This window comes from Rhagoletis pomonella, unplaced genomic scaffold (genome assembly GCF_013731165.1).
Source record: "Rhagoletis pomonella isolate Grant_MI unplaced genomic scaffold, Rhpom_1.0 Rhpom_scaffold_01946, whole genome shotgun sequence".
Lineage (NCBI taxonomy): Eukaryota > Metazoa > Arthropoda > Insecta > Diptera > Tephritidae > Rhagoletis > Rhagoletis pomonella.
In genome coordinates, this window is record NW_023460500.1 from 1 (window position 1) to 13,653 (window position 13,653).

Consider the following 13,653-nt stretch of genomic DNA (forward strand, 5'->3'; position numbering starts at 1 on the left):
GGAACAGCTGGAAATAATATTGGCGGTAGTCAAGCTCGTGAGTAGTGGCTAGTAATATTTATATTTATTAGTAATTCTGAAAAAAGTGAGCCTTGAAACGAGGATTTTATGGGCAAGAGTACGACATTCAAAATATTTTAAAATAGTTACCATCTATGAAGACTTGATTCTAGCAAAATATTTTCTTCCCTACAGAATCTGCCGGTAATCGTATTGTTGGTGATGGCAACACTGTTTCAAGTCTCGCCAATGTCAATCCTCAAGTCAATGCTGGCGTGAATCTTCTAAGTTCAGCAACACAAACCGTTTCTGGTGTGGCTGGCGGTGCTAGTGGTGGACTTTTAGGCGGCGTACTAGGTAGCGCAACTAGTGGACTTTTAGGTGGCGTACTTGGTGGTGCAACGAGTGGAGTTTTAGGCGGCGTACTTGGTGGCGCAACTAATGGACTTTTAGGCGGCGTGCTTGGTGACGCAAGTGGCGGACCTTTAGGCGGCGTGGTTGGCGGCTTGGGTGGTGGGGAAAACAACATCGGTGGCCAGCAAGTCTGTAAGTATGCGGGCGTGGTAAAACACAAACACAAAACAAGAGTGCTAATGAATCTTTAACATTCTAGTGAATAGAGGCTCCACCATATTGGGAAATAATAATCAGGTTTCCAGTTTATTGAATGTCGATCCTCAAGTGAATGTAAATGTTAATGCCTTAAGTAGGGTTAATCAACAAACCAGCGGCACTGGAGGTCTTTCGGGTACTGGTGGTGCTCAATCATGTAAGTTGAAGATATACTTTTTATTTATGTACTCAAAAACTTCGCTTGACTGCTGCCAAACTCTGATGGAGACAGCGGCATAGAACATACTTCTTCATAGCATTTGAGTCACAGGTTGCATATGCAGAGTGCATCACTTTAAACCGCCAAGTCACTAGGCTCTTACTGCGGCATGCTAAATCTTTAATGGTTGGAACACAATGGGGCGAAAACTACCAACACTATTAGAAGTCCAACCATGGACAATTACTTATGTATGCTGGGGCAAATATAGGCGTGTCGAGCAGATGGTAATCCTGTAGGGCTATGTCCTCCAAATCTGGCACTGACACTGGACCGCTCTTCGCCTTGCATGTTCCTTATTCCTCGATTGGCCTGCGAATCATCGGTCTTACCTGACTTGGGTTTTCCCAATTCAATAGTCACTCGCTTAGCGCCCAGCACGCAACTGCGGTTTAAGTCGCAACCTAAGCGCTGGCCCGCAAAACCAATTTGACCCCAATGCCAGTTTTGTTGGTTCCTGATCACGGTCGTCACCACCCTGTATACACACAAACACCATGTAGTTTTCCACTGGTGTCATACAGGTGATAAAAACGTTGTCACGATAAGAGAAAAACACATCTTGCGATGTTTTTCGTATTATCATTTCCCCCTATCTTCTTTATCATTGGTCGGGATAATTTTGAAGCAAATATATCTAAAGTAGGATTTTTGCTAATGTGATAAATCATCACCGATGATCAGTTGTTTTGTTTGCTCTTCAAGCTGGAGCGTAGTTAATTAAGTTAATTGAGTGTGGGCTTCGCTTCTATCGGTCGGCGTAAAAGAATGAGAAACTTTGTTGGGGCCAGTACGCGACAGCCCTATACCGCCTGGAAACGTTTACTTAGGGATGCTATCTTTAGACAAGTGGCGAAAAAGTGGTGCCAAAGCACAGATTCTTGCATATCTGAAGTAAATAAGAAATGCAGTATCTCTGAGGAGGGTCATTGCCTTATATGCAGGCATGGAGAACTGCTACGAATCTGAGGAGGAAGTTATCCGCCATGTTTTTTTTTTGAGGTGGAGGATGGACCGATAGGGGGCATAGGCATCTTCTTAGGCTCGTAAGTCCCTTTTGGTGGGTGTACTGACAGGTCACTGCCTGATTTGAATTAACGCAGTCAGATTAAACATCACGCCGCACTGTCTTCGTCGCGGCTGCCTGGAGGACGACCTAGGTGGAATCATTCGGATGCTTCCTCTTACACTGCCCATCTTTTGATAGACTGCGCCTTAGGCACCTGGATTAGCACTTTGTAATTGACTCGGAGGAGCTTTCCGGAATTAACATTCGTTCGCGACACGCATCGATTCTTGCTTTAACCTATCAGTCCCAGGCGGCAAACACAAGCGGGAAATACTTGTTGAAATTCACCTAGGAAACTCTTGTACACACGAACCTCTATGTGGCTTGCTAAAATCTTACCTAACCTAAAACAAATTCCTTGCATGTATTGACCAACATGAGTCGAAATTTTCATTTCAGAACTAGTTCTAAAATAATTAAAGGAGCCGGTCATGATCTTAAGTGCATTTTGTCTATCACTACACATATCAGAGCATATTCAAACAAGATCAGAAAAAAAGTGTGTCCATTTTCTTCCATAAAACTAGACTCCGAATTGGTTACGACAGTTTCTTCGCATCGTAGAAATTGGGAAAAAGGTTTCAAATCAATAGGGGGTTGAATGTGACCAGGTGGAATTTTCAGCAGCTACTATCTGAAACCGTTTCCCTGCTAAATCTTACGCCTCTCTCAACAAACAAACCGTGTCTTAGGTTTAACAAGACGTGATGGGCCTAATGACACCCAGAGGCTAATTTTGGTACTGAGGAATAATTTTGGCAAAAGCGTTTACAGACCCATGGTCTGTTTTTATTAACTAAAGTTTAACATCTGTCCGGTGCGGTTTGTTACTTTTCTTCAACTTTCCGGAACATAAAACCCAAAAGTATAGATCCAATGTCTTGTCAAATCACTTTTTCTGATGGACCTTTTTGCTTTCTGGCTTCATTGAAAACCACTTTACCCTCAATCCAATCACAATTTGACTCTTGCTTTAAAATAGGGCTGATGTAATATTGCCTTAAAATTTTTACTTCTCCGTTTTTGTGAAAAAAATTACTCAGTAGTAAAAAATGGCCTTTTATGATATCTACTTCTATTTTACAGCGGCGGTAGGAAGTTCTGGAAGCACTGGAGCTACCCGAGTTGCTGGCGGAAGTCAAACACGTAAGTAGAAGATCATTATCTAATGTTTAATGATTTCAAGCTTTTAACTTGTATACTAAAATAATTTTTTTTTTTAATTTTCTACAGTTAACAGCGGTACGGTTATACAAGGCTCAGGCAATGCAGTTTCCTCACTGGCCAATGTAGCGCCTCAGGTTGGCCTCGATATAGATTTACTAAATGCTGTAACTCAAACGGGCGGCGGCGGCGGTGGTGCTGGATTGCTTGGTGGCTTATTGGGCGGCGGCGCTGCCAATAACCTTGGAGGCCATTTACCTCCAACCCCACGACCAACTCTGCCTCCTACACTTCCTCCATTACCCCCGACACTACGTCCAACTCCACCTCTCACACTTCCTCCGACTGTACCGCCAACTCCCCCTACACTTTTACTAACTTTGCCCCTTTATCCTCCAACTTACCCGACTGCACTAAACGTACCTTATGCCTACCCTCCGCAACCACCATCGCCGTCCTACTTGGCACCACCTTTACCACCACAATTCCCTAAAGCTAACTGCTTTGAAATTACGGATTACGATCTAAATGGGAAAAAGGGTCAATCTCGTATAGTGTGTGTTCCACCTCCGTCCCCGCCAACACGTCGTTGTTTCCTCCGCCGTTGCAACAAATGGTCAAATCAAGCAGATACCAGCTGCTGTTTTGAAAACCATCCACATTCGCAACCACATGCACCAATACCCGCACCTGCGCCAGCACCGATTTACGAATCGCCACAACCTGGACAGATAGAGTCACCGATAAATCTAAGATACGATCATTTCTACCCTTAATGTGTTTTGTAACTCTATTCCGTTGAAAATAAACGCCGGTTTTCCTCCGAAAAAGCTCGTTTTATTTTATCAAAAACTCGACTTACATTTTAGCAATTGGCGTGTTGGTATCAATTTCTATTCAATTCTCGACAAGCGACGATAGGAATGTAAGCGTAGTAGTGGCAGATGATGGTATGTTCATCTACTCGGAGGACCTGCAGATGGGTGCGTCTTTTCATCTGCCAAACAACTGCAGCCTCTCTTAAGGTGAGATTCATTTCATCGAGAAGGCAGTTAGACTTCTACCTTATACCAGCTCCGTAGCTTTGAAGTCAATAAATTCCATAATATTTAAATCGGGGAGTTTATAGAAAAGCTTTACCGCATTTGAGCCTAGGCTTTTCTCTCGTCGGTCCGGAACCGGAACCCACTCAAGGAGTTTGGGCTGTCAGAAAGCTCAGTTGCACGTTAGGAAGGTTAATTTGAAGCTTTTATATGTTAGGGTTGAAGCCACCTAATAAGCTCTTAACTTGTGATTTGATACCCAAGGTAGTCTAGTGTCATGAGGAAGAATGCATGATTACTTTCTGTGTCGATTTCCAAATCTGGGAAAAAGCTTCTTCAGCAGTCTAGTACCTTGGGCTCAAATTCATGTGAAATAGGGGGTCAACCGCACAGTGCCATGATTTTTATTTCTATTGTCTTTTTATAGGAACCCTGGTTAAGGAAGTGTGCCTGCTCATTCGCAGAGGATAGTCAACAGTGTATCACAGTAGAAGTATGGCACTCTTCAAACGCTTTCTAATAAGCGGAGAGCCACTTCCAGACTCTTCGCCAAATTAGGCTGTAATCTTCAAAATGAGGAATCAAAGCAGCCAGTGGAGAGGGTCAAGGGCAATTTTGTGACGGACGGAAAGCAGGAACGCCCTCTTGACCCCAGACCAGCATCCATTCATAACAGGACACGGATATCAAAAAATTAACGGTCAGTAGGCAACACTACTGATGGAGGCTTGTTTGCGCAACCGGGTGTACTGAGTTCCTGAAAACGTTGTGCTTGACCTAGTCCCAAAAGATCTTTTAATTAACAAGTCAGCTTATACTAGCGCATACAAACTACGGGATTTAGAGTACTAGAAAGCAGGGTGCATTCCAAAGAGAATATTGAAGCTCTACCCACCGACTACATAATAGCAAGAAATTAGATTAACGCAAGTACTGAACGAAATTCCTAAACCGCAGTGACTCGATTCAAGAAGATAATAAATGCTTGCTGGTCGACAGCCATGTTCTTAAAGCGAAGTCTAAAATGGAAGCAGACATTTTCATTGAGCAACTCAAGTTCTCGCGTGTAAGGTGAAAATTTTTCCGATTTCCAGGCATCAATTCAGGCATACCCCTTTTGCTTGAATAGGTCGCAATCCGTGGAACATTGAAAGACGATTCTAAGGGATACTATTGCATACCTAATAGCGCCGCCAATAACAACATGTTGGCGCCAAATATTCATTTACAACGCTTTCTTCATAACAGGTACAACGTGAAACTACTTAGACTTTATTTATATCGCAGTGCCCGTGTGGCAAAAATAAAATCAAGTACGCGCCCCAACCATCAATTACACTGGCATCAGAATACTTGTCGCGCGTATACCTAGATGGAGAAAGCGCCCAAAAGGCGGCAATGAAAAGTGTGGCGCACATAAATTATGCGCTCGCATACAGAAAAACTTTCGCAGCTATGAAGAAAGATGGTTGCACCATAAACTATGCGTACATTCTTGAATATCAGCTAATTTTACCGCTTCTTTTCAACAACAGGAATGAAAGTGGAAAATTGTTGCTTTATTTTTCCGCACAACAGCCGCGTTGATGTTTTTATTGCATTCATTACAAATTTCATATTCTCTCCCCGTTAAATTATGTAGTTCAATTACTCAGCTTGGTGGTAATAACATTCGCCACAGTTGAGCGCCAAGTATACAAACAACAGGGAAACAAACAACCAGCGAAAAAAACAAAAAAGCTCCGCTTGTCTGATGCCGTTGGCTACCCAAACTGTCTTTGTTTGCCTCGTCTACTTACCTGCTTCTTTCATGTTCGTCGAGCGCGTGTCCTGTATTTTAAAGCAGTTTTGGGGTTTCCTTTAGTCTTCCTATTATTTAGTCATACCGCGCTGGTTTCCTTTATCATTTTCATATCTCCCACCAGCTATCTTTTTCCGTTTTCCTCGTTAATATAAATTTGATGCGCTTTCTATTGCTGTTAACTTTTTCTTTAATTACCTTTGCGTTAATTTTTCATTTCGCTTTGGGTTGAATTTTAAACATCTCATTCTTGTGCGGGTTGGTTTTATTGGATTATCTGCAAATAAATTTGTACACCGGGTTTTACTGTCGAAGTGCGGCTATGAAATATTTAAAACTTATTTGGCAGGCATTTTGTGAGAGGTCAACTCGTTTTACGTAGAAGGCACTTGAGACGCGCAGAGAATTTGTTAGTTAAATTTTAATTTGGTTAGAGTGGTGCTAAGACAATTTGGAAAGGGACAATGAAAATGTACAATGAGCTGATGAAAACACGTTCGTCTTGATGATGAACTCAGTTGCTGTGCTTCAAAAGGCGTTTGCCTTCGCTATAGCAAAAACTCCTGTCGATGCTTAATAAAATTTACGCAAATAAACCGAATTCTGTATTGTGGAAATGAATTCGTTTTCTCGCGGTATGTCTTCTTTTTCTTTAATTAGCACTATAACCGTTTGTCGCTTTGAGCCGAGACAAAAAAGCTTCGCCAGTTGCTTCTATCCTTGCAATTTTACGCGTGTTGTTCATCCATTGGGTCCGTGGGCGCCCTTGCTTTCCTTGTCCACCCATGGGTGCGGAGCTGAAGAACCTTTTCACAGGAGCGTCGTCATCCATGCGCAAAACATGTGCAGGCCAGCGATATTGTTGTATTTTTAGGTCCTTAACTATACCCATTTCTTAAAAACGCTCGTACAGCTCATCATTCCATCTTCTACGGTACTCCTCGTCTACACGAACATAGAATAGTTGTCTCAAAAGCCCCCAAAGCCTTTGTCAGACATCTTCCATGTTTCTGCGCCATATAAAAGGATGGGCGTGATGAAAAATTGTAGAGCGTGAATTTTGTTCGTCGAGAGAAGGCTCTGCTTTTCAATTGCCTACCGAGCCTAAAGTAGCACCTGTTGGCAGGAGTTAGTCTTCGCTTTATCTCCAGATTGACATTACTGGTGGTGTTTATGGTGAAACCCGGCTAAAAAAGTGCTTCTATATTTCAAAACTATACCTACCTGCTTTTTATGAGTTGCCGCTAGAGGGATTGAGTGTAGCCGTGCAACTGTAGCTCCATACCCAGAAGAACGGCTCACACCCCATTGCAGCCCACGCCGCACACTGTTGCGATTATATGGAGGCAGGTGGAACAAAGTCATTGTGACAGTCGAAAGTCATAAATACAAAATTTCACATCAAAGTGTGAGTACCGGTCCGTATGGTCTTTAAATTAGACGCATGTTTTAGAGAATTTTATTTAGTATTCGAATATGGTATAATTGGATCTTTTCGCGCGACTTTGCAAATATATGTAATTGTCGATTTTCTTAATTTACGAGTTTCAGCTTTTTTTGCATAATTTGCCGAAAAGAGTTTTACGAATTTTAAATTATGTGTAACCTTTGTTTTCTGAGAGTGGAACAAAACAAAAACTAATCAAAATTCCATCTCATTTGATGACTGGGGTCCACATTGATAGTCCGCGAATGGCGCATCGTATACCTTATCCTATTCTGTTCTATATTTTTCAGTCGTAGTTTGTGTAAACAGCTCATTACCTTACGTTTTTTTTGGATCAGTTATAAGCTCATAAACAGCCTCTTTACCCGGTCTTCGTGTCTTACACCCCTAATCTAACGAAGTCACAAAATTCAGCGCATCACTATTGTGATTTCCACTGCGACTCAATGTATGCCACAAAAAATATCCCGCTACAAAAAAAAATATTTAAATTTGTGTACACTTCCTTAGAATTTAATGTAAAATTTTTGTGGCAGTAGAAATCACAATTGTGATGCGTTGAGTTTTGTGAATTTGTCAAAATAGTAGGCGGGTAGGTCGCATTTGTGGTTTGAAAAAAAAGCTGCGTGTTCAGTTTCGAAGCGCAGGGCTACTTTTATATGAGAGCACCAATTACAGGGTAAAATTTTTATTAGTGCAAAATTTAAGTTACTGTGCTACTTAGTTACTGCGTTATGGGGTTACACTGCAGCCAACTTGGCACCAGTGGATAGACAACGAAACCAAGGAAATTCGCGCTGCAATCAAGTGCAGAAAAATCGGTTGGGGGTAGGATTATTGTTGAAGCTTTTATGTCTTGATCTAGCTGAAAAACAATTATAGAGATAATTAAAAAGATAAAGCAAATTTTCTTTAGAACACAATTCAATTCCAGACTTGAGATCGCATACCATATGTGTAATGCTCTCAATATCTATAAAATTAGTAGTTAGATTTTAACTTGTTAAAGCTAGCATGCTCCTTAACATTCATCTGCAAAGTGAGCATAAAGCTTACGGATTCGCAAGCAACACCAACTGGTGCATATTTTCAGGCGCGCAGACAAATGACTTCTCCGCCTGCCTATGTCAATCTCGTTGCTGCCAGCGTCAACGGCGCAGCTGTTGAAAGACAGCAGACAAATAGCCAAAAAACATTTTTATTAGAAGCGGTGAAAGGAAGACACAGAACGCGTTGTTGTTGTTCTGTCTTTTTTCTTTCTCTTCTAGTAGCTAGCGCTACTATTTTATAGCCACATGTACTCGTATTTGTATTCCTTGCAAATACATTGAACGTGCTATGAATTTTTAAATAAAATCATTACCTCCCTCAGATGGGATACAACTCAGAGAGACCAGAAAGTGAAAGCATACATCTAGGCGTTGTAACGGGTGGGGGGTGCTTCTTTGTATGTGGTACAAAGTACATTTTTACAGCTATAAACTGAAGTATAAAATGAAATTTGCGCCAAAAAGCTACCCAAATGACAGCAGCGGCAGTTGTTAGTAAGCATTTGCAGCTAACAGCTATGAGTGTTACTATTTATTTATTTACGTTTCCAGTGTGAAATAGACTTGTGGGTGCTTTTATTTTCATTTTTATTTGCCACCAAACTGTTATGCCGATTTCTCTTTCCTTTTTTGTTCTTTTGATCAAAGTAATGTGTTGTAATGCATTTTTATGAAACAAAAAGCTATAATGTGTGTTGCATGCTTAAGTATGTGTACGCCACATAGGGCGTGGCATATGCAACAAATACATTTCTGTACAAAGACCTCTACTGTACTTCACTTTCCGCTCAAATATAAATCGCAACAGTGCGTGAGTGCTTTCAGTAAATGCCACCTCCCTGCTGTTGCTTTCACATATGCAATGGTATGCGTGCGTGTGTGTATCCCATTACCTATCTTACAATCTTCGTGGTTTAGTTCATATTTTATTTACACTGTAGATGATTAAGCATAAAAACCGCAAATGTTTGTTGAATGCAGTGCAAATGACGAAGAATGGCTGACCCCAAGAACACTAATGGCTCGAAGAAAGCTAAGGTTAATGGAGATGGATGTAGTGCATATATGTGAGTGTTGGTAGTGTTTTATTCTTTATTTTACTTATTTACTTCAACAAGTGTTGATAGAATAAAAGCAAAGTTAATGGAGAGTGAGAGTAGTTTGGGTGGCAGCAGCACGGTTGGCATGGCAACAGTGGTACGCCATTACACTTAATAGTCTGGTAAAAGCAGATTTTACGAGGGAAAATGTAACAATATCTCGCACTTACTATTCTGTTACAATGTCACAAAAACTAACATGCTTATAAAAGAATTTTTAATGTAAGTGGTAAACGGTGAAGTGTTTACTGCACACAACCATCTCGTGTGAATTGATTGAAATCGAGAACCAGCACTTGCCCTCATTACCCAGAATGTATAAAACTTGCTCATGGAAATTCAGTCAATTATAATTCATAGATTGCCAATACAGATAATTATAATTGCTCTTAGTAAGTACCTTCGATATTTTTTAGGGAGTCGAACCGTTTGAAGAATTTAACCGCCCAAATGAGCCGTCCCTTGTCTTGACAGATTAACACTCTGAAGTAACCTATAACCTAACGGGTGTAGACTTCCAATGGGAACTACTTCAGCGCTGATCGTCTTGCCGTGGTAAAGGGGCTTGAATAATTCCTCTAAAGCAACTGTCAGACCATAAAGAACTAAGAGGAAAACTTCATATTCTTTGTAACTGCGAGGGGAGCTAGCAAACCATAAACGTATGCAAGCCAAGGTGTTGAGGTACCCGTGCCGATGGCTTAATGGTCAACGGGTGTTTATTGAATTTCAGGTCGCGAACGATCTCCTTTAATGCCCAGGGCAGGGTGGAGGTTCGAATGCCTTGTCCACGTATGTCGGATCTGCGAACGAGTGACAGGGCCTTTCTATGCATACCATGCGACCAAAAATTGTGAACGACAAAAACAAAAACAAACAACATCAAAATTGATGACCACAAATGCAACGAAGAAAGACAAATGATGATGATGATGGTACATCCTTATCGGAAGCCCTGCCCCGTCGCTACAAAGTCTGATGAGGACATCTGTCTTGCCTTCCCGGTAGTACCAGGCACAGTACGAAGTACAAGCAGTAGACTGTTCAACATCCAAGGATACAAAGCACTATATCCTTACTCTGTATAAACTACTATCTACCTCGAAAGCTAACCAAAGTACAACGATCCGAGTAGCGATCAGGAAAAGCAGCGTATATGCTGTTTAAAGCATCGCGCAATGAGCCTCGAAGCGGCTCAATTGACATGAAAGGTGCAGAGTATTACAGCGGGCGATTGGGGAATACGAGAGCTCCTTGAAAGAGCAGCTCATTCGGTCATTCCTCGAAATATTTCCAACCATGGCGAAGAAGAGCGGCATCTCACAAGAGAAACCGCTACGCAAATGAAAGTACCACCCTAACAACGACGAAAAAGCCTAAGCAGGCTGCTTCAGGGGAATAAGCGCCACAGCAGTGATGTAGCAGAAAACCTTCTGCAGATTGCCATGCCAATACGAAATCGCCGGCATCAATACAGCAACACTGAGTGGAGATCGACCGCAAATTATTGAGTCTCGTAATGAATTAAATACGTCCTCGATAATCTGACGCATGTCTACTTGGAGTTTTGATTCCCCCGGATCCTTTCGAGGAATTCGGCTGATCGGATATGCTGACTAGGCCTCTTTGGAATTCCATGCTAGGTGTGTCGCCAAAACAAGAAAGGTTTACGTCGGTCTTAAACTAACGGGGATTCCCGCTAAGAATGTCCCCAAGTGGCCACGTGCGCTTATACATTTTTTACGGAAGGCCAAGCAGCACTCTTTCCACTGGCTTGCGTGGTTGGGCCTGCTGTACAACCCTCGTTGCCACAGCTGCAACAGTGAAGGAAGTAGGGAAATAATCTTACATTTCTGCTGCAAATGTCCAGCACTAACAGTAAAAGACATGAGACACTAGACAAGACCTTAATGTAAGACCTGTAGAGGACTTCTTAATGTTCCATTACTACGTAAGCAGATATGTCGATAAGTCGAATTGTGAAAGAAGACAACATGAGAGGTTCCAGGTCGTGAGATTATTGTCGGGCAGCACTGTTACCAACAATGGTCGGGACATACTCATGCTTTAGATTTATTAGTAATAATACACTGACTTAAACATCGGTTCTTAGGCCAATCCTTTATTATGGTATACAAGCAGCTCTTGAAAGAGGAGCCAACATTAAAAAGGTGTACGAAGTACAAAGACTATCCAGGTATACATTGAAAATCATAGCAATTAAAGCGTTGCTTAAATTACTATTTATTAGCAGATAATTATTTTTTCAATAGGGGTATTCTCCAAATCTTGCAAAACCGTTGCACGTAGCACGAATTGCATGGATTGCATAACTTGCAAAAACACAACAACAAAATACATGGGAAACAAAATTTCCTATCGCTGCAAAATATGCAACGTCGAAACCCATGTATATATTTTGCAAAATAGCATAGTAAGATAAATGCGACACTGTGCTAGTTGTTTTGTTGTTGGAATTGCGACATATTTCTCTCATTCCTCTCATCTCGCTCACTTAATTTTTGTTTGCTGTCTCTTGTTATTGTATTTGATACACAATTTTGCTGCTTGCTACCCATGCATGCTACTACTTTGCAATGGGGTGCTCTCGTACCCTTCAATATTTGGAATAGTATTTTTGCATTTCGTGCAATCCGTGCATCGTGCAAGACTTCGAGAATACCCCTAATGTAAATATTAACACGGCAAGTAGGTGTACTCGTATGTACTCGTAGGTAGTAAAAATTAGATATGATATTGGAGAGATTTCGGCCGAGCTGTCGAAGTGCAAAGCCACAACTGGTATTAGAAAAAATCTGTGATATCTGTTCCCCACGGGGCATGGCCACGTTCCATGAGTGGAAGCGGATCCCTCTGTGGGGAAGACGCAGCTACCTAACATAGATATTTTTTCACAGAGAAGAGTGTTCCTCTCGGCATGCTCATTAGGAAAGAAGAACAGTGGAAGCTGGCTCATATAAATGTACTAAAGTCATATGTAAGATGGCAGCTGTCGTGCGTTTTCTGGAAGTGTCAATTACTTGGCCCTGGTATAGGATAGGATGCTCTCTTCGAGATCAAATATTGAACTCGGGAGTAAAAACGGCATCAATAGCTCTCTATTGTTTCCGAATAGACATGGAGTGGAAGTGGTATTTCTGCTAAGCAATCTTTTAAAAAATGCACGGTGTGAAATTCGACAAATGCATGTAACTTTTCTTTGAGTTTTGCTAAATTATAACCACAATTAAATACAATATGCTGAATAGTCTAAACAAAACAATGATATTCTTGGTTGTTACAAATGACTTTACATAAACCCTTGGAAAAATGCCCACAAATGAATTCGCTAAGAAAGCGTAATAATTCTTTGACAACACACAATTCACTACTTAATTTCAATCGACTGTCTTAAAGCTACCCAACGCCTCTTCTTCGCTTCGAATGAATGAAAAAATTTACCTCAAATTTGCATACTTTTGCATGCCAAAGAAGTGGGCGTAATTTACACAGGATTGCGGAGTGGAGTAAAATATTGAATACATGCGATTTAGGCCAAGATGTAGGGGTTGGGTACATACATACATACTTACATATTTGCACTCGAAAAGGCGCTTGAAGAGTTTCTGGGTAAAATTTTTACGACTGAAATTTTTTTTATTTAAAAATCTAAAGCGGTTACACTTCATTGCATTTGAAATAGAAAAATTCTGCTTATTTGCATAGCAAATGAAATGTAGTGGAGTAAAGTAAAATGAAGTGGCAGGAATTAGTGCAAAGCGGCAGAGAATTTTGATGTAATAGTGTGCTGTAATATCTACTGCTTGGGATCGCCTACTTTATTGGCATCCATTGACTCTTTTTTTATGTCGCGCTTATATGTATGAGTATGTATGTATACTTTTGATTATTTTGTTGTAAGTAATTTAAATTATTGTGCAAATTTTTTTCCACACGATGGCAAGTGCAAACCTAAGGCGCAATCAATTGGGCGGCGGCGGTTGTTAATGGTGTCTATGGTGGTGGTGTTGAAGGGCAATGTAGCACGCGCGGATAAAGTGAATTTGATTTTAGAATACGACGACCCGCCCATTCCAGTGAATTGTTGCTCTAATGAAGTGAGATTGACTGGTTGCTAGTGTGTAGTA

At 41.2% G+C, this 13,653-nt stretch overlaps 1 protein-coding gene across 1 annotated transcript; it reads left to right on the top strand.

Moving 5' to 3' along the window:
* Nucleotides 1-331: 331 nt before the first annotated feature.
* Nucleotides 332-3,883, top strand: LOC118752900 (uncharacterized transmembrane protein DDB_G0289901-like; the record flags this gene model as incomplete). The annotated part of the gene is given in 4 exon segments (XM_036487747.1): nt 332-546; nt 614-769; nt 2,988-3,047; nt 3,135-3,883. Coding segments are annotated over 4 exon segments (1,138 nt in total), but the record flags the coding sequence as incomplete, so codon positions are not given.
* Between the last annotated feature and the right edge of the window lie 9,770 nt (nt 3,884-13,653).